The 26,255-nt window shown below is 44.8% G+C and overlaps 1 protein-coding gene across 1 annotated transcript in view; it reads left to right on the top strand.

Moving 5' to 3' along the window:
• dnah5l (dynein, axonemal, heavy chain 5 like) overlaps positions 1 to 26,255 on the top strand; it is a 450,024-nt gene that overhangs the window by 306,634 nt on the left and 117,135 nt on the right. Inside the window, exons 65-66 of the mRNA XM_085987988.1 lie at positions 9,102 to 9,272; positions 10,477 to 10,855. Coding sequence (XP_085844114.1) covers positions 9,102 to 9,272; positions 10,477 to 10,855 — 550 coding nt within the window. The remainder of the gene's footprint in view (positions 1 to 9,101; positions 9,273 to 10,476; positions 10,856 to 26,255) is intronic.

Genomic DNA, 26,255 nt, shown 5'->3' with positions numbered 1-26,255 from the left:
AATTTATGCCCTCTGGTTAATGACTACAGACTGAGGTTACAGAAACGCAATGCAAATTAGTTAAATTAACAAATTATATCAAATGGGGAGGGGCAGTGGATTTGAAGGAGGCAGCCCATAAATTACAGAAGGAGTTAAACAAAATGAGCAGACAGAACAATGGCCAATTAAATTTAATGCAAACAAATATGAAGTACTGCAAATAGGAAAGAAAAATGGACAACACGTGCTTTATGAATAATATAAAAAGCAAAGGATGAAGCTGAAAGAGATCTATGAGTCTTAACACACTTGACACTGAATACGCTCAGACAATGTAGAGCTGCAACCAACAAAGCCAATGTTGAACTACATATCCAAAAGAGTAGAATACAAGTCAGAGGAAGTTGTAATCAAACTATACATTGCTCTGGTCACCTTGAGTACTATGTCCAGTTCTGGTTGCTGAAAAACAAGGGAGCTTTTTAAGCACTAGAGGTTTGAATTACAAGGAAAAACTGGAGAGACTTGGGTGTTTCAACAACATCAACTTGCAGTTATATTGCGCATTTGAAGTAGAAAAATGTCCCTAGGCACTTCACAGAGGTGTAATCAGACAAAAATGGGCATCGAACCAAAGAAGGAGATATTAGGAGAGTTGTTTGGTCAACGAGGTGGGTTTTAAGGTGAGTCTTAAAGGAGGAAATGAAGGTGAAGAGGCGGAGAGGTTCAGTTCAGAGAGAGAATTGCAGTGTGTGAAGCCTAGACAGCTGAAAGCAGGGCTGCCAATGGTGGGGTAAAGGGAGGGAGGGATGGATGCACAAGAAGCCAGAGTCGGAAAAATGGCTAGTTCTGGAAGGGTTGTAGGGCTGGAGCAGGTTACAGAGATAGGGAGGGACAAAACCATGAAGGGATGAGTATTGTAAATTGAAGGACCAGGAGCCACTGTAGGTCAGCAATGAGAGGAGCGATTGGTGAGTGGCACTTGGTGTGGGCTAGGATGTGGGCAGCAGAGATTTGGATGACCTGAAATTAATGGAACGTGGAGCATGGTCAGTAGAGCAGTGGAAGAGTTGTGTCTGGAGGTGACTAGAAAGGAGGCAACTGAAAGGTGAACTTATAGAAATATATAAGATAATTTTGGGAATGGAAAAGCTAAATCCAGAATACTACTTTAAATTAAACTGTGGGGTGGACAGAGGTTTCAGCCCAAACACGTGTAGACAAGTACCTGAAGTATTTGGACCCCAGCGGATTTGATATTGAATGATATTGGTGTTGCACATTTTTGGAGTTAAAAGCCCAAAGTTCATGAGAAAAGTCCGGACTAAAAAATCTCAGTTTTTCATCATTTTACCACTGACAAAAAACTGTTGTTATTTTGCATTTGATTTTAGAGACGCCCTTAAAATATGCATTTCTAACTTAATTTATTACCAAAATTGTTTTTAAAGGTGTGCTTCTACTTGTAGTTACTTTCTTCTTTAACAATTTCCTTCTAACGATTTTTGGCTAGAGTAATTAGATGAGTTTTCAAGATTGATGCACCTGATGTTGCGCTATTTTTTAGAACTGTCATGTTGAATGTAGTAAATTTGACAGGAAGCAATCTGCATGAAAAATATGTTATACGGTGTGAGGTTTAGTGAGATAATGTGATAAGAGGATTAATAAGATGAGCTATAGATTAGGAAAGTTTGACACCTTATTGTAAACAGACGTACTGCAGTGCCTGGTATGTCATATAGCACACGTGTCCTGAATATCTGCGAGGTACAAATGCTGAGCTGTGTCCACCCCTGATGTTCGCCAGTAATCTCATAGAAACATAGAAACATAGAAGATAGGAGCAGGAGTAGGCCATTCAGCCCCTCGAGCCTGTTCCGCCATTTAATGAGATCATGGCTGATCATCCAAATTCAGTACCCTGTCCCTGCTTTCTCCCCATATCCCTTGATCCCTTTAGCATTAAGAAATATATCTAACTCCTTCTTGAATATATTTAATGAATTGGCCTCAACTGCCTTCTGTGGTAGAGAATTCCACAGGTTCACCACTCTCTGGGTGAAGAAATTCCCCCTCATCTCAGTCCTAAATGGCTTACCCCTTATCATTAGACTGTGACCTCTGGTTCTGGACTCCCCACCATCGGGAACATCCTTCTTGCATCTAGTCTGTCTAGTCCTGTTAGAATTTTATAAGTTTCAATGAGATCCCCTCTCATTCTTCTAAACTCTAGTGAATATAAGCCTAATCGACCCAATCTCTCTTCATACGTCATTCCTGCCATTCCAGGTATCAGTCTGGTGAATCTTCGCTGCACTCCCTCCATGGATTTCTGATATGGTTATGGGACTTTGTATATTGTGGTGTTATTTAGTGTTAAAGCCTTCCTCAGATAAGGCGACCAAAACTGCACACAATACTCAAGGTGTGGTCTCACCAATGCCCTGTACAACTGCAGCAAGACATCCTTGCTCCTGTACTCGAATCCTCTCACTATGAAGGCCAACATACCATTTGCCTTCTTAACCGCCTGTTGCACCTGCATGCTTACCTTCAGCGACTGGTGCACAAGGACACCCAGGTCTCGTTGCACTTAATAATCTGTCTTCCTGTTTTTGCTACCAAAGTGGATAACCTCGCATTTATCCACATTATACTGCATCTGCCCAATCACCCAACCTGTCCAAATCACACTGGAGTTTCTCTGCATCCTCCTCACAGCACACGCGCCCACCCAGCTTTGTGTCGTCTGCAAACTTGGAGATATTACATCTAGTTCCCTCGTCTAGATCATTAATATATATTGTGAATAGCTGGGGTCCTAGCACCGATTCCTGCGGTACCCCAGTAGTCACTGCCTGCCACTCGGAAAAAGACCCGTTTATTTCAACTCTTTGCTTCCTGTCCACCAACCATTTCTCTATCCAAGTCAGTACCTCACCCCCAATCCCATGTGTTTTAACTTTGCACACCAGTCTCTTATCGAAAGCCTTCTGAAAGTCCAAATACACCACATCCACTGGTTCTCCCTTATCTATTCTACCAGTTACATCCTCAAAAAATTCCAATAGATTAGTCAAGCATGATTTACCTTTTGTAAATCCATGTTGACTTTGTCCGATCCTGTCACTGTTTTCCAAGTGCTCTGCTATTACATCTTTTATAATGGACTCTAGCATTTTCCCCACTACCGATGTCAGGCTTACCGGTCTATAATTCCCCGTTTTCTCTCTACCACCTTTTTTAAATAGTGGGGTTACATTCGCTACCCTCCAATCCATGGGAAATGTTCCAGAGTCTATAGAATTTTGGAAGATGACCAGCAATGCATCTACTATTTCTAGGGCCACTTCCTTAAGTACCCTTGGATGTAGATTATCAGGACCCGGGGATTTATCGGCCTTCAAATCCCGTCAATTTCCCTAACACCATTTCCCTACAAATATTGATTTCATTCATATCCCCCCTCTCATTAGACCCTATGTTCCCCGACATCTCTGAGAGGTTATTTGTGTCCTCCTTTGTGAAGACAGAACCAAAGTATGTATTTAATTGGTCTGCCATTTCTTTGTTCCCCATTATAAATTCCCCTGATTCTGACTGCAAGGGACTTACGCTTGACTTCACCAATCTTTTTCTCTTCACATATCTATAGAAGCGTTTACAGTCAGTTTTTATGTTCCCTGAAAGCTTACTCTCATATTCTATTTTTCCCCTCTTAATTAATCCCTTTGTCCTCCTTTGCTGAATCCTAAACTGCAACCAATCCTCAGGTTTGCTGCTTTTTCTGGCCAATTTATATGTCCTCTCCTTGGATCTTATGCTATCCCTAATTTCCCTTGTTAGCCACGGTTGAGTCACCGTTTTTGTTTTATTTTTATGCCAAACAGGGAGGAACAAATTCTGTAGTTCACCCATGCGATCTTCAAATGTTTGCCATTGCCTATTCACCGTCAACCCTTTAAGTAACGCTCCCCAATCCATCCTAGTCAACTCGCGCCTCATACCATCCTTTATTTAAATTTAGGACCCTAGTCTCTGAGTCAACTACTTCACTCTCCATCTTAATGAAGAATTTTATCATATTATGATCGCTCCTCCCCAAGGGGCCTCGCACAACAAGATTGCTAATTAATCCTTTCTCATTACATAATACCCAGTCTAAGATGGCCTGATATCTAGTTGGTTCCTCGACATATTGGTCCAGGAAACCATCCCGTATACACTCTAGGAATTCCTCCTCCACAGTATTGTTACTAACTTGGTTAGCCCAATCTATATGTAGGTATCTCACTACCTTTCACAGGGTCAGGGAGAGGTGCTGCTTTTCCATGCTCATCTGAACTGTCCTGCCTGCCAAAGAGGAGGAAGTAAGAAGCCAGTGGTGGATTTTCAGCATCCAGGAGAAGGAAAGCATTGATCGATAAGTAGGGATTCATGATTTCAGCCCGCCACCAGTTTATAATAGCATATGTTTCATTTGCGTCCATCATGAGACTTGTCCTCACATGAATCTGGGGTTTAGTAGTGTTGATTTATGACTGTTTTATAAATTATAATTCATAATGTGTATACTATCAAACGAAAGTTATATTTTGGATGAATGTGACCTTTGTCAGTGGGTTATTTGATTTGTTCCGAACACAAATCAATAGATTTACCTTCAGCTTTCAATCCAGTGGACATAGATTTCAAGGTAATAATAATTTTCTGGACACTTGCCTATCACATGAGGGTTACACACCCATTTAAGAATAGATCAGCTGAGTGCCCTGGGTTAAGGAATGTAAAAATCATCCAGAGTTTGCAATCCTTCTCATTCTCCAGTAATGCTCATTGGAAGGTGTGTGTGATCAGTAAAGATTAGATTGGGTTTGTCTGTGATGCTACTGTGGCGAATAGACTGCTGACACTCACAATCTAGGCTCACATATAGGCACATAGGAACAGAAGTAGGCCATTCAGCCCCTCAAGCCTGTTCCGCCATTCAATGAGCTCATGGCTAAACTGTATCCTACCCCCATTTACTTGCCTTATCTCAGTTTTGGATTTTTCAGTTGACCTAGCCTCAACAGCTTTTTGGGAAGAGACTTCTAAACTTCCACTACCCTTTGTGTGAATAAGTGCTTTCTGAAATCACCCCTGAACGGTCTAGCTCTAATTTTAAGGTTTTGTCACCTTGTCTTAACCACTCCCACCAGTGGAAAAAGTTTCTATCTATCCTATCAATGCCTTTCAAAATCCTAAAAACCTCAATCACATTAACCTTCTATATTCCAGGGAATACAAGCCTAGTTTATGTAACCTCTCCTCATAATTTAACCCTCAGAACTCTGTCAACATTCTGGTGAATCTGTGCTGCACTCCTTCCAAGGCCAATATATCCTTTCCAAAGTGCAGTACTCAGAACTGTACACAGTACTGCAGATGTGGTCTAACCAAGGCTTTGTATAGCTGTAGCAAAACTTGCTTCACTTTATATTCTAGCCCTCTAGTTATAAAGGCTAACATTCCATTAGCCTTTATGTTTATTTTTTGTACCTGGCCACTCCATTTTAGTGATCTGTATACACGGACCCTTTGGCAAATCACCGTTCCTAGCTTTTCACCATTTAGAAAATACTCAGATCTACCTTTTTTTGGTCCAAAATGGATAACCTCACACTTGCCTGCGTTGAAATCCATCTGCCACAGTTTTGCCCACTCACTTAATCTATCATTGTCTCTTTGTAATTTTATGCTCCCGTCTACACTACATACTATGCCACCAATCTTTGTGTCATTGGCAAACTGGATATATGGCTCTCTATTGTGTTATCTAAGTCATTAATAAACCTAGTGAATAGCTGAGGCCCCAGCACAGATCCTTGTAGGACACCATTAGTCACTTCCTTCCAAGTCGAGTGCATACATATTATCCCTAATCTCTGTCTTCTACCACCCAAGCTCCTAACCATGTCAATAATTTGCCTTTAATTTTAGTTAACAGTCTCTTATGTAAAACCTTATTGAATGCCTTCTGGAAGTCCATATAAATTGCATCCATAGATAGTCCCCTGTCTACTACTTTTTCTTCCTCAAAAAATTCAATTAGGCTCGTTAGTCATGACCTACTCTTTACAAATCCATGTTGGCTCTCTCTAATCAGCTCAAATTTCTCTAAGTGCTCAGTCACTCTGTTCTTAATGAATATGAGAGATAGCCATTTGTGTGAGATGCTTAATTGGCACATATGGAATTGTGTCCCAGCATGAGTTGGTACCTGCAGTAAAGGAGAAAATTGGAGGGACAAAAATTTCAAAACCTTTTAATCAAAACACATGAACCTGAAATTCTGAACTTTTGAAAGAACAAGATTAATGGTTTGTAATTTATTCAGTTTATGATGGATAATTAAACAATAATGCTTGAGCAAATATACTGCACCAGAGAATTGAGACCAGCTGTTCAAGGCAATTGGTCCAGTCCTTCATACAACTAGCCTATCTTTAAATTCCCCATTACAGCAAACAGACAAGTACATTATTGGTATGTTTCATGCCTTCAAGATTAAAAAAAAATCTACTCACTTGATAAAGAAATAGACTAAATTTTTATATTTAATATTCTTCTGGTGGCACAGTATTTAGCTTCAGTGGTTTCAATAGAGATAGAAAAATAATAGCCAGACCTCCTGGATCTAGTTGTTGCCCAGTGAACCCTGCTAGAATGCATGTATTTGTGGAGGTTGATTGAGAATAGTATTGGAATCTGTTGTGATACACCACAAACAATCAAATAACCTGCCAACAAAGTCTGTGTAAGCCCACACGTGAAAAATGGAAACTTCAGCAAGGCCTGTTGCCATCCATGGAACTGTAACCCTGTATGAGTCATTCTCTTCAGGAGAGGAGAAAAAATGTTGGTTAAAAACACAAGGGGACTCCAGCGGGAGTGTCAATAATGACTGCAAATTGGCTGGCAATAACCAAGCAGCTGGCTAGTGGCATTCAAGTGAGGCTTGGCAGTTAAAATCTATTGTGCCTCCAACAAAGTCCCACATGGGATTGTCCCCCTTCTCCCTTTGGCTTCCTGTCGGGAGTTAAAATTAGCCTTACAAAGTCAGTTTCATGTCCAAAGAGGAAACTGTAAATCATAGTGAGCCAATGATAACCTACCTCACTGAGGGGTTCTCGCTCAATGTAGAGGTGTCCTGATTTTTCAAGGATTCTCCACAAGCGTGATCATATTTGACAATATTTCTCTTCCCAATGATGATACAATAATTGATTACTTTCCCCATGTCTTTTGTTTTATTTTTTCTGCATGCTTACAAAACGTGGCGCTCTTGTACAGTAAGTTATGAATGAATCTATTACTAACTATTGAACTCTAATTTTTGTAAAATGTTTTTTGTTATTTTACCATGAAAAAATGAAAGTAAATTATGAAAATCAAAAACTGATTCCTCAAGTACATGTGTGAAAATCAATTTCTTTTAGGGGAATGGCACATTTATTGGAACTTGAAGTCTCTGTTGTTTTTAAAACCAGCAGTCAAAATTCCCGGTCAGACCATAACCTCGGCCCCTATCATATATATACATATATGTTTTATCCACACTTTTTGTCTGTGTCTTTTTTTCTTCTTCCCCACATGGCAGCTGTCTTTCATTCTGCCAGCACAATTTACACTTCATCTAGAGCCATCCTTTGTTTCTTAACCTGTTCCATTACCATCTCCTTTTGCCTTGAATATCTCTTAATGTCTCATAATCGCTTCTGCCTTCTATCCTATCACAGACTGTACTGGCTGCGCTAGACGTGCTCCTATCTAGTTATCCAGCAAGTTAAACACTTAATCAAAATAATTCTTCGTGAAGCCGTTTGCTGTTTGAAGCCTTTACTTGAACAAATTTGTGAAACTGTAAACAAAGATAAAGTATGTTTTGTACATAAGCTGAGTACTATACATTCAATATTACATAAGATATAAACATATTTACAACAGTAGAATAGAATAATTGTATAACTAACTAACATTTGGATTAACTTCTGTAACTATCAAATATTAACCTTTTATAAACATATTATTGTCAAAATACTACTCTGACAACGTTGCTATTATGCTAACAAACAAAGATACTCACAGATATTGTGCTTGGCCTAACATATGAAATCAGATTACATTGGATTGTGAAACCCTCATGGAATCCTCCATTACTGCCAGGTTCTTCCTGGAATTCTACTTCCTGGGATTCTACTTCCTGGGTTACACAGGAAGAAAGGAACGAAGGTCAAATGACCTCTCACAGGAAGAAAGGAACGAAGGTCAAATGACCTCTCACAGGAAGAAAGGAACGAAGGTCAAATGACCTCTCACAGGAAGAAAGGAACGAAGGTCAACTGACCTCTCACAGGAAGAAAGGAACGAAGGTCAAATGACCTCTCACAGGAAGAAAGGAACAAAGGTCAAATGACCTCTATTTCATACAAACACACTGCTAACGCAATAACCACCACCAGAGGGTGCTATTGCATGTAAAAATGTCCAGAATGTCACTGCAATACGATAGCTACCACCAGAGGGTCCAGAACACAGACCTTCCCTTTTGTTCTTTCATCCCCTCCCCCCTTTCCCAGCCTCTTCACTTGCTTAAAAATCTGTTCCATTTCCTGCTTTTTTCCAGTTCTGACAAAAGGTCATTGACCTGAAACGTTAACTCTGTTTCTCTCTTCACAGATGCTGCCTGATCTGCTGAGTTTCTCCAGCATTTTCCGTTTTTAAGTCAAAATTCCCTGTGAGTCAGCGTATAAATGCAAGATTGGTGTAGTACTGCGCAGTACATACCAGAAAGGTCCCAAGTTCAACCACTGGTCTGCTGCTTTCAACTGAGGAAGGGGATGGGAGCAATGAAGGAGCTAAAAGTGGCCTCAATCCCTGTGCTAGAAGGAAGATATCAGAAGATGCATAAGTTTGAACACCAGATGATGATAGGATTGCTCAGGGAAACATACTCTAGCATTAGTTGGCACTGGCAGGAGAGGAAGGGAGAAAATTGTGTTTGTGGGTGGGAAACCACATTGTCAATAATTTCCATATTATGAACACATTTACTTGCTGTGCTTGCACACTAGGAATTGGAAGCAGAGAGAGTGCAACTGATGGAAGAGGTTACATCCAACAAACGGAGAATGCAGGAATTGGAAGATAACTTGCTATTTCGTCTAACCAGCACAGAAGGCTCTCTGGTGGAGGATGAGTCATTGATTGAAGTACTCCGGGTCACTAAGATAACAGCTGAAGAGGCAAAAAAACTTTAATCTGTATCTGACTATGTCGATCCATAGATTTTCTTCCAAATCCAGTTACATCTATCCATTGTTGCTTGGCTCATATCAGGTTTTTAAGACTTAAAAAAAAAACTCACTAAGCTGAGGTAGGTTGAAAGTAAAATGGGGTGAAATTTTGTTTCTGGTGTACATCAGATGAGCAGTGGGCTTCGCCCACCCTATGACGTCGGCGGGAGGCCTGATTGATTTCTGTGATCAGACATCAGTGCTAATTGCGCTGTTTAATTGTGGTTTATATAGAAAGCTCACTGTTTGGGAGGGTGGGAAATCTGGAAGGACAGAGTCTGAATGGGCCTGTAGCAGCAGCTTAAAGGGGAGGAAAATAGGAACAGGAGTACGTCATTCAGCCCCTCGAACCTGATCCACTATTCTGTTAAGTTTTGACTGATCAGTACCTCAACTCCATTTTCCTGCCTTTTCTCCATTTCTATTAATACCCTTACCTAATGTAGGAGGGCTGAAAGGATCAAGGAGGGTCATCAGAGCAGCAGATTGAAGTGGCAGCAATGAGTTGAACTTAAGGGAACTTCTAAGGTTTAAAAGTCATTGTCAGACCTGCTTTCAGCATTACCTGACTGCACCTTTCAGTGGCACTGCAAATGGCCGTCTCCTGACCTGAACCACCCATGGTTTGTGGGCAGGTTAAAGAAACAGCAGTGGCAGCACTGATTGACAAGAAAATGGTATTTGGGTCCTATCAACGTCATAGAACACTCATTTTAATATATTAATTAGGGCCCTCTTGGTTTTGCATGGGCGTGCTGGCCATCTAAATTGAGACCTGCCTAAAATGGCAATGTGCAGGCCTCCAGTGGAAAGACAGTGATTTTTGTCCCACTACCTCTCTGTTTATGCTGAAAAGCGAGTTGGAGGGAGATGAAAGTCGGCCCAGTGTGTCACTCAGTACACACAAAATGAAATACAGAGAATAATGGAGACACAGTAGAAATAAAAAAATCAGGATAAAATGAGCCCAGACAGAGGTTCCAGGGACAGTAGAAACATTATTGTGTTCAGAATATTACATGAATTCTATTCACAATCATTCCTCTACAGAGTATGAATCAATTTTCCTTTAAAACTGGAAAAAATGGGATATTTTTCATTTATTTTATGGTATGATAGTTGAAGGAGCTTAGAAATCTATTTTTACTTCCAGGTGAGTGAAAAACTGAACACAGCTGCAGAAACAGAGGTGAAGATTAATGCAGCTCGTGAGGAGTATCGGCGTGTTGCTTCACGTGGCAGCAATCTTTACTTCCTCATTGTTGAAATGAGTCTAGTGAATGTGATGTACCAGACATCACTGCGACAGTTCCTGGGTATTTTTGACATTTCCATGGAGAAATCGACAAAATCACAGGTCACCTCTAAGCGAATTGCTAACATCATTGACTATCTCACCTATGAAGTGTTCAGGTATACAGCTCGGGGTCTGTATGAGGATCATAAATTCCTCTTCACACTGCTTATGGCACTAAAGATTGATCTACAGTCCAAGAAGATTTCTCATGAAGATTTCCAGACTTTGATTAAAGGTAACCTTCATTAGTAAAATGATTTGTCGAGTACATTTCATAAAACCTATGTTGGGATCTAATTTTGTTGCCCAACACAGAAAGCAGCTGCAAACAAATGGCAAAAACTGATTATTTGGCTTCAGATCCAACCACAGTGACAGTAATTAGATACAAATTGTTTTACATCCTCATTGTTCCTTTGAGTGACTGACCAAATCAACAGATGGTTCTGAGAAAATTGATTGCTTAACACAGGTACTTGCTTAATCATGGTGATTTTTAATGCCATGATACACAGTGTAGGTGTTAATACCCTCGTCCAGTTTATATTTGGTGTTAATTTAACTTATTTACAATTTTTTCAAGCTACTAAACATAATAACCATATAATTAGCATGATCAATTGTAAATAAAGCTAAATGCTGGGATCAACTACAATTTACACCAAAACTAGGCCCTTAGTTGAGGGATAAAGATGATCAAACTCATGCTTGACTCAAAGAAAAAAGAAGGGCTGAAGAGAAGGCAACTAGCCCTAATTAAAAGCACCCTTAATATGGAGCAAAGATAAACAAATTACCCCCCACCCCCCCAAGAGACGAACAAACACCACAGATGGCAAAAACCGGAAGAGGAATTTTACCGCAGAAAAAAAGAATTTACATTTAATTAGCACATTTCATGTCCTCCAGGCATCCCAAAGTACTTCACAGCCAATGAATTACATGTGAAGTATAGTCACTGTTGTTATGTAGGCAATAAGTGGGTGCTTTAGTGTAGTGGTTATGTTATTGGGCTAGTAATCCAGTGAGTTTAAATCCTACCACGGCAGTTTCAGAATGTGAATTTGGTTTATAACACAATATGGAAATAAAAAATTGTCTGATTGTTATAAAACATAACTGGTACACTAATGTCCTTTAGTGAAGGAAACCTGCTGTCCTTATCTGGTCTGGCCGCTATGTGACTTCAATTCCACACCAATGTGGTTGATTCAATTGCCTTCTGAAGTGGCCTATCAAGCCACTCAGTTGTATCAACAAAAGAAAACATTATCAGTGGTTCAAGAAGAAGGCCCACCATCACCCTCTCAGGGCAACTAGGAATGGGCAATAAATGCCAGCTTTTCCAGCGATGCCCACATCCAGAGAATGAAAAAAAAAACTGGCAGTCAATTTGCACACAGCAAGGTCCCACAACAGCAATGAAATAAATGACCAATCAATCTGTTTTTGGTGGAGCTTTGTTGAGGTATAAATATTGGCCAGAACACCAGTAGAACTCCCCGCTCTTCTTCAAATAGTGCCTGGGGATCTTTTACATCTACCCAAACAGATAGAAAGGTAATACAACAGTGAGAACCAAGAGAACAAAGGAAAAAGCTAACAGGGGGAGGAAAGGGAACGATGAGAAGGGGTGGAGGCAAAAGGCCAAGCCTCAAGTGTAGGAATATTTAGATAAGTAAGAAAAAAGAATCTTAAACCTAAGAGCCCGTACCAGACCCTGCCACCAAAAGTTTTGTTTTAAAATATGTTTGGCATTTTACTGTGGAGCTTTGAATATCCTCCCTCCTTCTTAATTATCCTTGAGAATTTTTGCAGATGACCAGGGAGAGTTGGGGCTGGTAAAAATGTTCAGAAAATCTTCATTAAAATTGCTGATCCTTTTAAACTGTTTATATGATCATGTTATGCTGATATTTAGCTCTGGATTGGGTGGTCAGTGGAGTCAGTGCTTTGGGTACAGGAGGCTCATGGCAGTCAGGGCAAATAGAGTGAAAGCATCTGACAACAAAATCCAATATATGAAATGAATATGGTCCAAATCTACACTTGCCATCATTAATGAATAATATGAGTAACTAAAATGTTATATTGCCATTAATGGTACTGGAACATTATTGACTTTATGGGTCAATGCATGGGGGAGTGGTGAACTAATGAATCAGCGGTTTGCTGTCAGATGTTTTACATGTTTCTGAATGTGCTTAGTGAGATGTTCTGTCTGCTGGAGCTCCAGTACAATGATACTCATTCATCTGGCAAGGATATGGAGAATGAGGTATTTTAATTAAGGGATTAACTTTATTCACTGATCAAATTGAAGAAATCGTCTGTTTTAAATATCACCTCTAAAAGAATTAAATGAGCTGTTAAATTAATGCATTAACTTTACTCACTGCCCCTGATGATATGCTGAACATTATATAGAAGTAAAATGAAGAGCTACGAACACGTTTGCTTAACTGAGAGTTTAAGGCCAGATGAGCTCAGCTTAAAGGTATTTTATTTTACCTTGACTGATAACGGCATAAAGTACAGGAAAAGCTGATAATCTTCCAAAAGGAAACTGGCCCAATTAACTTTGATTTGTCCTTGCTAATTCTATGCCTATCAGCATTGTAGACATAAGGTGCTCGATTTTTATAGCGGAGGCGGGTTGTGTTGTGGGCGGGTTCCGGAGCCGCTTCCAGTGGGATCAGCTGCTGATGTCTGATTTTGATTCAATGAGCTTATTGATTTCAATGAGGCGCGCTGGCCGGTCCAATGAGTGTGATCGGGTCGGCTGGCCGCCTCTGATGACATCATCATAGCAACTCTGCTTTTAAAGCTGCCATTCAGCTTAAGCCTTTCTCTTGTGGATTCTGATACTCATTGATATTGATTCATACACAATGACTTCTTCCAGAGGCAAGGCAGCTCCTCGTTTTAACGATGACTCCCTCCATGTTCTTGTGGATGCTATCAGAGGGCGCAGGGAGATTCTCTTCCCTCCTGATGGCCGGAGGAAGCCTCCTCAGCAGACCAAGGCAGCCTGGCTGCGCATTGCTGAGGAGGTCAGTGCAAGGTCCATATGTTCACGCTCATGGATCCAGTGCCGAAAAATGATCTTGTGCAAACACCAAAAGTGAGTATCCCATCACACTTACCTTCAATCTGCTTCCCTTCTCTTCTCATCACCAGAACTCTGCGTTGTAAGCTTGCACCTCCACATACCACCTTACCCTTACTTCCCTTGCACCCTTACCTATCCATCTCTGTCTCTGCACTGAATCACTTCAGCATCCTGCCTATGCACCCCTTAGACTCACTCTCACTGTCATGCAGTGACAACAACTAACAACGCACAGGGAGCTACCTTCCTCTTGGCACCTCACCCCATCTTCGTCTCCCTCAAAGCTTCTATGGAGGGGTCAATCACACTCACTCCATCACTGTGGCTGAAACACCACTTGTGTCCCTCCTTGCAGAAAAAGATAGCCCACAATAAGAGGGAGAGAGCACTGACTGGAGGAGGAACACCTACCCTAGCCACATTGACCAGTGCTGAGGAGGCTGCATACGAGATTGTTGGAGGTGGCGAGGACCTGGAAGTGGGCGATGGAGAGACCAGCACACTAGAGGACGCTGGTGACATAATAGAGTACCATCCCTCTCAGAATGCAATGCAATATGATGTTCATAGAGAATCATGTTGTATCATCTGCTCAAAAGGATGTATCTGCCACATCAATATCAGATGTCTAAATCATGCCTTTACTCTCCCACAGGACCATCGAGTGCCCCCCTCCCCACGATCCAGGTTGAAGAGCTGGACAACTCCTCAGAGGAACCTGAAGCCTCTGAGGGACCAGCGGCACCAGGACTCAATGCACCCAGCACCAGCGCAGCAACACACACCTCGGTGGGGCCCTTGCAAGTTAGAGTAGTGTTGCCACCTGGTCTATCACAGCGCACAAGTGAGCATCTTCAGATGGTGGAGACAGCGGAGGTCGCAGCAATCTACTAGCTCTGCTGAGCTGCATGCAGAGGCTGTGCCTCTGGGGCCATCCAGAAAAAGAGCGTCTCGGGAAATACAATAAGAAGTGCAGGTGTCTCTGGAAGGGTTTGCCTCCAGAGTTAGTGCGAGTGTGAAGAGAATGGAGGAGTCCATCTGTAACATCAGCACTGTCGTGGTGGAGGCAATGGCACATGAATGCACCACCATGGATAGAATGGCAATCTCCGTGGAAAGGCTGGCTACCTCATTGGAAAGGTACGCCATGGAAGAATTAAGTCGCCAGAGTCAGGAAAACATGGTAACTGTTCAAAATAGAATGTCATCTCTGGAGATGGGAAGCTATTGAGTAGAGAGACCAGAGCTTCATGGACATCCTTGTGATGAGGACTGCCAGTGCAGATACGAGTCGTCATGGTCCTCCTGATGTGCAGCACGGTGCTCTCCAGCCACTTACCAGCACTGAGGTGCAGCTGACCCATGAGAGGGATGTTGTTGGCAGGACAGAAGGAAGTGTGGGCTCCTCTCAAAGCGCTCACACAACCATGCCACTGTGGAGCCCTCGGTCAGAGACCCACTTTGCAGAGACAACTGAGATACCCATTTCAGCTCCTGCACAGCTGCAGGAAGAGCAGACTGTTCAAGAGCCCTCCCAGGCTCCCAAACCCAGAGGATGCCGGCCAAAGGTGTCTAAGCAGGTGCAGCATCCCAGTCAGCAAGGTGCCTCTACATCTGCTGAAGCCACAGGGGAAGCACCATGTAGAAGCACGCGTAAGAGAAAGATTAAGCACCTATACTCACAAGGGGACTCACTTGGGTGTTTTGTCTTTTTTTTCCTGACTGTTCTTGGTTTATTATCCTTTTGTCATGTGTGAAAGAAAAATTATGGCAAACAGTTGATTGTGTGGCCCTATGTGTTCTGGGAAGTGGCAAAAGCGCATTGAGGGCTCAGGGCGACTTGTTTTTGTAATGCTGATGGTAAAAGTGATAGGAAATAACAGGGTATAGCAGAGATGATGTATGACATTGGACAAAAGTCGCCTATAATTACAGAGCCAGATGGTAGCCACCTATGGTTGAAGCTTATGCTAATGTGGCATGGCAGTGTGCATACCCTGCTTGATGGGCAGTAGTGAACTGGAGGAATGCTGCATTGGTCACAACATGACATGCAAGGCACCCCTCGTCCTCCACCTCCTCCTCTTCCCAGGAAGATCTGCACTGCTCCTCCGATTATGAGAACCATGTCTTTGACCTCACAAAGGCTTTTGACACTGTCAACCGTGAGGGATTATGGAGTGTCCTCCTCAAATTCGGCTGCCCTCAAAAGTTTGTCACCATCCTCCGCCTGCTTCACGACGACATGCAAGCTGTGATCCTGACCAACGGTTCCACCACAGACCCAATTCATGTATGGACCGGGGTCAAGCAAGGCTGTGTCATCGCACCAACGCTCTTCTCGATCTTCCTTGCTGCAATGCTCCATCTCACCCTCATTAAGCTCCCTGCTGGAGTGAAGCTATTTTACAGAACAAATGGGAAACTGTTCAACCTCCGTCACCTCCAGCCCAGATCCAAGGTCATCCCATCCTCTGTCATCAATTACATTATGCAGACGACGCTTGCGTCTGCGCACACTCGGAGGTCGAACTCCAAACCATCGTCAACACCTTCACCGAATTGTACGAGAGCATGGGCCTTACATTAAACGTCCGTAAAACAAAGGTACTCTACCAACCTGCCTCCGCTATACAGTACTGCCCCCCGATTATCAAAATCCACAACAAGGCCTTGGACAACATGGACCACTTTCCATACCTCAGTAGCCTACTATCAACAAGGGCAGACGTCGATGACAGTCCAATACCGCCTTCAGTGTGCCAGTGCAGCCTTTGGTCGCCTGAGGAAGAGAGTGTTTGAAGACCAGGACCTCAAACCCGGCACCAAGCACATGGTCTACAGAGCAGCAGTGATACCCGCCCTCCTGTAAGCCTCAGAGACATGGACCTTGTACAGCAGGCACCTCAAAGCACTGGAAAGGTACCACCAACGCTGCCTCCGCAAGATCCTGCAAATCCATTGGCAGGATAGGGGCACCAACGTCAGTGTTCTCGCTCAGGCCAACATCCCCAGCATCGAAGCTTTGACCACGCTCGATCAGCTCCGATGGACGGGTCACATCGTCCGCATGCCGGATACGAGACTCCCAAAACAAGCGCTCTACTCGGAGCTCCGACATGGCAAGAGAGCCCCAGGTGGGCAGAGGAAATGCTTCAAGGACATCCTCAAAGCCTCCTTGAAAAAGTGCAACATCCTCACTGACACCTGGGAATCCCTGGCCCAAGACTGCACAAAGTGGAGGAGACGCATCCGAGAAGGCGCCGAACACCTCGAGTCTCTTCACCGGGAGCAAGCGGAAGCCAAGCGCAAGGAGCACATGTCAACCCAAGCATCCCACCCACCCGCCCATTCAACCACCGTCTGCCCCACCTCTGACAGAGACTGTAGGTCCCGCATTGGACTCATCAGTCACCTGAGAACTCATTTTTAACGTGGAAGCAAGCCATCCTCGGTTCCGAGGGACTGCCTAAGATGAGGACCAGGATGAGAGGACATACATTTTTCCCATCCCCTTGCTATAGATTTCATTTGAGGCAACAAGCTTGCAAGCGCACAGTCGAAGTGGCCTTAAATTATTCCATTCAGGTCACACTGCAGATAGGTGTCAGCTTGAACAGTCACAAGGTCAGTAGATGTGCAAAATGCTATCCCATACCTACAACTGCAAAATTGTTGCATTTGAATGTCAGCCATGTTACAGGAGCGCTTTAAAAGTGCTCCACCAATGAATACAAATCATGTCCTCCAGCAACTTGTCTCCTTGAACCTGGCCGGTTTCTGACAAGTCGGGAAACAGGAGCCAGAAGCATGAAAATGGGAAACCACTATAAAAATAGGATTAGTAAGGCTGTTAACTGCCTTAAATACCTGTCCCACTGGTTCCAGTCGGGTCAGCTTGGGAGCGGCTGACCTGACACTCACGAAAATTGGGTGGGGGCGGGATGGAGGCGGGTTGGGTGTCTGAAGCCATTTTTTCCTATTTTCGCTACAGACCCGCCTCCAAACCCGCCTCCTCAGGGCTATTAAAATCGAGCCCAAGAAGTTTGTCCTTTTGAGATGCTTCACCGCGGTACAATTTATTGGATGAAATACCATTACATGATGTATGTCAGTTTGATAAGATAAACACAGTGGCACCAAATTTCCAATGACCTTCTGGTGCATTCCCACCATAAGTCGGTTGAGAGTCTGGCCAAAGACCTGCAAAAGCATTGGGTCCTGGCCTCTGCTGCTATTATCCAGGGGCCTTGTTTAGGATAGAACCTCTGTCCATCCCAAACATGGTTCCTGCAACAGAGGGGACATGGCTGAATGAGGAGGTGGCTCCTAAATCAAGAGTTTGCTTATGCCCGGCATGGGATCTGCTGGACAGCAGGTATTCCGGGTAAGAGGAGGCATTCTGGCCTCTCAGATAGCAGAAGTGGGGCCCACCTGGAGGTTCAGGCCTAGGTCTTGGCCTGGACTCCCAAAGTGAACAGCAGCTTCAGTTTGTGAATTGGCTCTTTTTAGAAGGGGAGAGCAATAGACCCCAAACAAAAGGTTGCTGTGCCTGAAGCTGCTGGAGCAGTTTGGATTGGCAGGCATCCATTGTAGTATCCACCCATCCCTGCCATGACAGGTACCTGAGATGTGCCCATTGCAGGAGCCCAATGGGATTATTCAAATCAGGGAACCTCCCCTTAACCCCACATACTGTGGTGGAGATTCCCAGCAGATGAATCCTGGTGCTTATAACTGACCTGTTCAGGACCTGAATCCTCTTTGTTTCATTACAAATTAGATTTTTCTTTTCACTCACTTTAAGGCAAAAGAGACAACACCTGTACATGCTTGGAATCTCAATAAGGTGCCACACAATTAAGCTTTGATTGTCTGCCAATTTCCATCATCTCCTCTAGAGGGCCCCTCCATTACAGCAGTTAATAAAGATTTCACTGGAATTTAAAGAAAATGTAAAGGTGTGCTACCAATTATGGCAGGAAAAAAGAATAAAGCACCACTGCCATTTTCACTTGAATTTGAGATGGTACTAACACCTGGAGAGGAGAGGAGAGGAGAGTAAATTCAGTCTTCAGTGTTAAAATTAGTGTTTGTATTTAACTCAGTATTATTTATTCACAGTTGTGCATAAAATTTTATTTTCCCCACTTATTTCAATTTAAACTTTCTCCTTCTCTTCCCTTTAGGTAGTCCTAGCCACATACAAGCTCAGATCTGAGAGGACAAGCACGTAACCTTGCTACAGGCCTCCACCTGTACCAGTGGTTAAAATGAAACTTGTTATGAAGGGCTACTCATCACTCCACCCTCTGCCCTGCATAATCTTTGATTCTTCCCATAGCCTTTGGATTATGTTACTTTTTTTGCTCCATCCGCTCCCCACATTCCCACTTGCTCCCTCCGAGGGTGGGTGTTGAGAGGCCAGAGTCCCTTCACCTGCAACCTATTTTCTCCTCCAACCCTCCCTTCCTATCTGTTTCCCTCAAACAAGGCTTTGTTTTCTTTCAAAACGCCACTTTTTTTAAATAAAAAATCAAATTAGAATGGAAAATACATCCCGCCCGTCTGCCTCTCTCTATGTCTGCCTCTTTCTCTCATTGTCACACACGTATTAAGAATTAGTTAGCTTCTAAATTCAATAGTTTTTTTTAAATTGAAAGACTCTGGATTCGACATTAACCCCAACACGATGGACAGGAGAGGACCGGAGGGGGTTAAAAATTAAAAATTGGGGAGCGTGTCCTCAACCTGTCGCATACGCCCCTGCAGTCATTTTACGGCGGTGGATCACGAGGAGTGTTTGTCCTCTGTCTTGAAGAGGTGGGACACTTCATTATAATATTTAAATCAGGCTCCCACTGTACAATTGTGAGCCTGAGTTAAATTTAAACGTTACCAGCTAGGTTTCCCAGGGCTCGCGGGCGAAATGGAGACTGGAGCCACTGGCTGCAGAGGTAAGTGCTTTTTAGAGCACTCCTTGTGAGCCAGGAGGAGCAGGAGTGCTGCCCCCGGCCATTCAAGCAAACCTTCGGCCTCCCTTCTGCCGATCATGGCCTCTCCTCGCTGCCACGATCGGCGACCCCCAAACCACAGTCTCCAGCCTGCCGCGCGATCAGTCGACTTCCCCCACCAAAACCAGGCCACGTTCTCTAGCCTCCTGCCTCGCGATCGGCCAACCCTCCCTTCCAAACCCTGATCTTTTCCTCCCTCCTGATTGCCAAGCTCTGACCCTCCCCCCCCCAACCCAACCCAACCCAACCCAACCCAACTCACCAGCCAAGCCCCGATCTTTCCCAATTGCCGGGGACCATCCACAACGGGGTTTCCCCCCACTACCATGCTTAACCGCTCCCTCCCCACCTCCCCGTAAATGTTGGGGCCTATTTATCATGCCCTCTCTCTCTGTCTCTCTCAGTTTAATTTACATACAGCCTCTCTGTTATAAATAAAACACTCAATAGAACATTACCTGAATAACGATTTTGAAATTTGTCCTTTGATTTTTCAAATTTATTTGAAGAAAACCTACTGAGCAGAAACTGAAAAGAAGTGTATTCCATCAGTGTAGCTGACTGAAAGTCCTGATCCATCCTAAGAAATTAGGTACACTGCATTTGCTCAGACTGCACAATCCAATTCAGCTCACAGTGCCATAGCTCTGTGCAAAAGTATCATCCAAGCCCAGGCTGAGGCCTTCAAGTAAAAGCTTTAATGAAAGTATTAAAAGACACAAAGCAAATTTCAATGGATAAATGTAATCATGATATTGTGAGTTATGTATTTTTAAAATTTTGATTAACCTTAGTTTTGTACATTAGAAATTTCAGTCACTGAGGAAAAAAATGGCATGTCAGAAATGTTGATAGATTTCAGAAGGCATTTTGAGTGATTAGTTGGTGAAAGGCACCCAGTGGTCAGATTGTGAAATTACAGGGTGATATGTTTACAGCAGTGATTCCCAATATAAATGTGGGCATAGGAATTTATAATAGGAAAAATTGACACAAAAGTTTGACTAAAAGTGTGACAACAGGAAGTAAGGTTGTGTAGACTGGACATATATGTAAGATTGTTAATAAGATACTAGTCAATCGCTCCTGATGTTGGAAGTACCATCGTCCGGTTGAGATGGGGTAGTGGGTGGATGATAACTGTACCAAGCGGCTGAGGGAGGACTGCCATACTGGAGAAGAGGCTAGAGGATGCACTTAGAGAGGGCTGAAGGTGAGAGTAATGGTAGAAGGGGGTGAAAGGTAAGGGAAGCTAGAGCATAGTTGGATGTCTGGGGGAAAGCAAAGCAGAGTTAGAGGCTGAGGGGTGGGATGCTAGTGCAGGGCAAGAGGCTGGGGGAAGGAAGAAGAGGAAGGAGAGCATAGTAAGAGACCTCAGGAGAATTAGAGGCCAGGGTTGAGGCAGGGGAGGGGGCGGGGGAAGAGAGAATTGAAGGCAACTGGAGGACACCAGTGCTTGGTTCGAGTCCAGAGGAAGTTCTGAAACAATTGACGACTGGCCAGAGTGGAGCTGAGGGGGAAGAGGAAGGCAGTGAAGCCCAAAGGGAAGTAGGGCATCAGGGAGGAAGGACAGGAGGGGAGGATGGGAGACTGAAGGAAGGAGTGGGACAGGAAGGAGGGTTGAAAGCAGAGATTGGAAGAGGAGGTGAGAGCAGAGAGGTGGAGCAAGATGGAGGTAAGGAGAGAGCAAGGAAGAGGGGAAGAGAAGGACGAGGAGCGGGAAAGGGGTGCCAGATAGGGCGGTAGGGTTGCGGAGGGGAGGGTGGTTTCAAAGATATGCAGCAACAGCTTCTGCTAATTTGACTTAGCATTTAAAAATTGCTTGAATTTTATTAACTGGTAGAAGCATAATTGTTTAGTAATAGAATGGCCACAAACCAATTGAGTGGCTGAGTATGGAGCAGCATGAGCCTAGAGGGGATCAACAGCTGATAATTGCAAACCTGCAGCTAAAGGGGCGTGGTCGATGGGAGGTGGAGGAGAGCAGGGCCCAAAGATACAAACAGAATCATGATCTTATTCGTCGATCTCCTGTGGTGTTTTACATGGAGCATGGAGAGTCAAGACCAAGTGCAGTATTTAGGTCAAGCATGGTTAAGGAGCAGTGGGATAATTAGGTACAGATGGGGATTGATTAATGGTGAATAGGTCAGACAGCATCCCAAGACCCCCATTTTGAAGGTCTGTGGAGAGAAGAAGGAAGTGTGATAGGGTAAGGCAGGCTAGGTTCAGTGTGCATTCTTAGGTATAGGAGCAGGGTCCATAAAACTGCTTACTGGGGGGAAGGAAACCATGATGTGAATGGGGCAAGACTTCTCAACCTACTTCATTAAAAAGGCCACATGAAACTACAAAGTTTATTTATGATATGAGACATAATGGAGGCAATTTTAACCTCCAGGACAGGTGGGAGAAGGGCGGGGGAGTTCATTCGTAAAATGGGAAACCCGATCCAACTCGCCGCAAACGTGCCTACTTTTGGTTTAACAAAGGCAGGTTGGGGTTGGGATTGGGCAAGGAACCAGCTTTTGAGAAGTGGGTCAGTAATTATAATACATTAGTGAGGCTGCGTGCCTCAGATTTTAACAGCTATTTGCGCTTAATGGCTGCGGGTCAGGTTTCCAAGGGCTCAGGAAACCTGGCAGCTAAAGGGAAGCGAGAATTGTCACATCCAGCAGGTAAGTGCTTTACCAGAACTGCTTGTAGGTCAGGAGGAGTAGGAGTGCTTCCCCCCTGACCCCCACAAACTAACTTGCCACGATCTACCTCCTTCCTCGCGCACTGCCTCCCTCCTTGTGATCTGCCTCCTTCCTTGTGATCAGCCGACCCTCTCCAGACCCCCTCCCCGCGCCCTCCAGACCCCCTCCCCGCGCCCTCCAGACCCCCTCCCCGCGCCCTCCAGACCCCCTCCCCGCGCCCTCCAGACCCCCTCCCCCTCCAGACCCCCTCCCCGCGCCCTCCAAACCCCCTCCCCGCTCCCTCCAGACCCCCTCCCCGCTCGCTCCAGACTCCCTCCAGACCCCCTCCCCGCTCCCTCCAGACCCCCATCCCCTTCCCTCCAGACCCCTTCCCCTCCTCCCTCCAGACCCCTTCCCCTCCTCCCTCCAGACCCCTTCCCTCCAGACCCCCGCCCCGCGCCCTCCAGACCCCAGCCCCGCACCCTCCAGCCCCGCGCCCTCCAGACCCCCGCCCCGCGCCCTCCAGACCCCCGCCCCGCGCCCTCCAGACCCCCGCCCCGCGCCCTCCAGACCCCCGCCCCCACCCTCCAGACCCCCTCCCCCTCCCCTCCAGACCCCCTCCCCTCCCCTCCCTCCAGACCCCCTCCCCTCCCCTCCCTCCAGACCCCCTCCCCTCCCCTCCCTCCAGACCCCCTCCCCTCCCCTCCCTCCAGACCCCCTCCCCTCCAGACCCCCTCCCCCTCCCTCCAGACCCCCTCCCTCTCTCTCCAGACCCCCTCCCTATCCCCCTCCCTCCAGACCCCCTCCCAGCAACCTCCAGACCCCCTTTCCACTATTGGCCGACCCCCCCTACCCCGTGATCGGATGACCCTCTCCCCGCGATCTCTTCTCCACCGCTCCCCCCCGCCGCCCGCCCATGTTCTTTCCCTTCGTCCCTCCTTTCCTCCTCTCCAGTCGCCAGCTTAGGCCTTGAACATCAGGCTTTCCCACATGGCAGCCAGCCAGCCTCTCAATCTGGCCAGCTGCCGGGCAGGAAATTGAATGAAAAGATTCCCGTACATCCAGGTTTCCTGGCCACTGACAGTCGCCCCACTCCCTCCTTCCCCATAAATATTGAGACCAATAAGTCAACAATGGGAACGGAAGACACTTCATTAGAGCACCAGTTCGAGTCAGGAGTTACACGAGTATGCACTTTAATTTACTCAAGGCTGCAGAGATAGCGGGTTGGCAAAGTCATGGTGCCGGTAGAAGAATTGAGTGCCGTGCAATGGCATGCGGGGTAGATTACAAATGAGTGCCTCATCCCCCACTCTGAGGTCCATGATCCTCCCTAAGCCCATGTTCACTTATCTATGGGCTGTTGTGGTGCTAGCAGCGGCCTGAACTTCCAACACTTACTTGCGTAACCTCCACCCACAACCCTGATTATATGTGAATGAGGTTGCAGGCGTAATATCCGGGGCTGCTTGGACTCTACCATTCATGTGCAGGGATCTCCCAAATTTCTAGGCCTTGGCTTACTGAACTAACAAATTGCATAGTTACTGCGTGACAAATTTACCTAGGCAAATCCTATTATAAATGTGGAAATAAGAATTTATAATGGTAAAAAGTTAACACAAAAGCATGACAGACAGGAAGTGCATGCAGATTTGATATTTTTCAAAAGGTTCTAGTCAATTACCCATGGTGTTACACGCAGAGAGTCAAGGTAAAGTATAGTCTTTAGGTGAAATGGATTTAGAGGGTGAGGGAATAATTGAACAAGGAAATAATTGAACTAGGGAGGACAGTCATAATTTAGTGCCTATTTTAAAATCAGATATTCTAGGGCCAAAAATTCACTGCCAATGTTTCTTGTATGGTGTCACCCCTATAAAGCCATTGCTGTTAAAGGGTGGGGTGAAGGTGCTCCTCACCTGCCAAAGGAGCATTATTTGTGGTCTCTTTCCCAACTCTGTAAACTTTGGCAGAGTCTTAAGAATATAGGAACTGCTAGATGAAAAAAGACCTAGGTGCATCTAGTTCACCTTCTGCCATCCTGGTAGTCGCATGTTACAACAATAATCGAGTTGTTGACTAATTATAGCAATAAATCTCTATCAATTAATCTACTACAAACCCAGACATGAGGTGAGGAAAAACCCAGTGGTGGAAAGCTTTCGGAACCATAGGTCCAAATTCACCTGCAGTATTGTCTCACTGTTTAAGCTTGATATTGATCTTTTAATACATCCCAACATCTGATTTGAAAGGTCCAACACCATTCTCAACTAGATGTGGTAGGGCTACAGAGCTTTGTCTGATCCATTGGTTGTTGGAGCGCTTAGCTCTCTCTATAGCCTGCTGATTTTGATGTTTAGCATGCTGTTAGCCCTCTGTATTAGCTTCACTAGATTTATATCTCATGATGATCTTTTGTTAATATTTTTTGCTTCTGTCATTATTGATGCCGAGTAAAATGGAGTGAGGAAAAACATTCTGTACATTTGTGAAAATGTGGAATTGCCTTTAATTGTGCTTTTATTTGGTAGCAGCGCGTTAGTTTATATTTTGCAGAGATGTTTTATCCCGGAGTGAGTGAAAACATGACGTGATGGATATGCAGGAGAAGAAAATAAGATTTTTTTATTCGTTCTTGGGATGTGGGTATCGCTGACAAGGCTGGCATTTATTGCCCTTCCCTAATTGTCCTTTAGAAGGTGATAGTGGGCAGCCTTCTTGAACCTCTGCAGTCCGTGTGGTGAAGATTGTTGACTGAGTGGGCAAGAACATGGCAAATGGAATACAATGTGGGGAAGTGTGAAGTTATCCACTTTGGTAGGAAAAACAAAAAAGCAGAATATTTTTTGAATGGTGAGAAACTGGGAAATGTTTGCATTCAGAGGGACCTGTGTGTCCTTGTACATGAATCACAGAAAGTTAACATGCAGGTTCAGAAAGCAATTAGGAAATGATATACCTATCAATTCATCCAATGAAAAGCGACGAGTTAAGACAGTAACTATAGGTTTTTATTGGCTAAATAACAGAGCCCACCCTCGTGGGTGATCGGATCCAACAAGGAGGAATACCAGCCAGTTGACCACCTTTATACCTGGGCAAGTAGGTGGAGCCATGGGCGGAGTCAGCAGTGGTCAGCCCAGGTATAACAGCGTGACAAGAGGCGACCTCGTGTAGTGATACAACAGTGTAAACAGTGATAACCATAGTGTAACGATATAACAGTGATAACCATAGTGTAACGATAGTGAACGATAAAAGTGGTTTACCACATTCACCCCTTGTTTAGATTTGAATCCGGCGGGGTGAAGTGTACTACCAGTTCGGGTATGTCAGTCTGTCCGGAGGCCTTGTAAGCCTTTCCGATCGTCGCAGCAGCGGCGGCGGTGATGCAGTATCCAATGTTAATGCTGGTGTCTGCGTGGTCGGCGAAGGCTCGTGGGGTTCCGGCATGCCGTCTACCTGGGCTGGATTTGGGGGGGTGGTGGGGGGCAACGGTGGTGTCTCAGGGATGCCCGAGGGTGCGAGGTCTCGTAAGGAGACTGTGTCCTCCCGCCCGTCTGGGTATGCCACATAGGCGTACTGGGGGTTGGCGTGCAGGAGGTCCACCCTCTCGACCAGGGGGTCCATTTTATGGGCCCTCGCGTGCTTTCGCAGCAAGACGGGCCCCGGAGAGGTCAGCCAAGTTGGTAGCGTGGTTCCCGTAGTCGACTTCCTGGGGAAAACAAACATTCATTCATGGGGGGTGGCGTTAATGGCAGTGCAAAGCAGTGACCGGATGGAATGCAGCGCTGCCGGGAGGACTTCCTGCCAGCGAGAGGTTGG

This window comes from Somniosus microcephalus, chromosome 5, assembly GCF_052327205.1.
Source record: "Somniosus microcephalus isolate GS21.2 chromosome 5, FLI_Smic_1.0, whole genome shotgun sequence".
Lineage (NCBI taxonomy): Eukaryota > Metazoa > Chordata > Chondrichthyes > Squaliformes > Somniosidae > Somniosus > Somniosus microcephalus.
The sequence above is the reverse complement of the archived record's forward strand: the minus strand, read 5'-3'. Positions and strand labels throughout refer to the sequence as shown.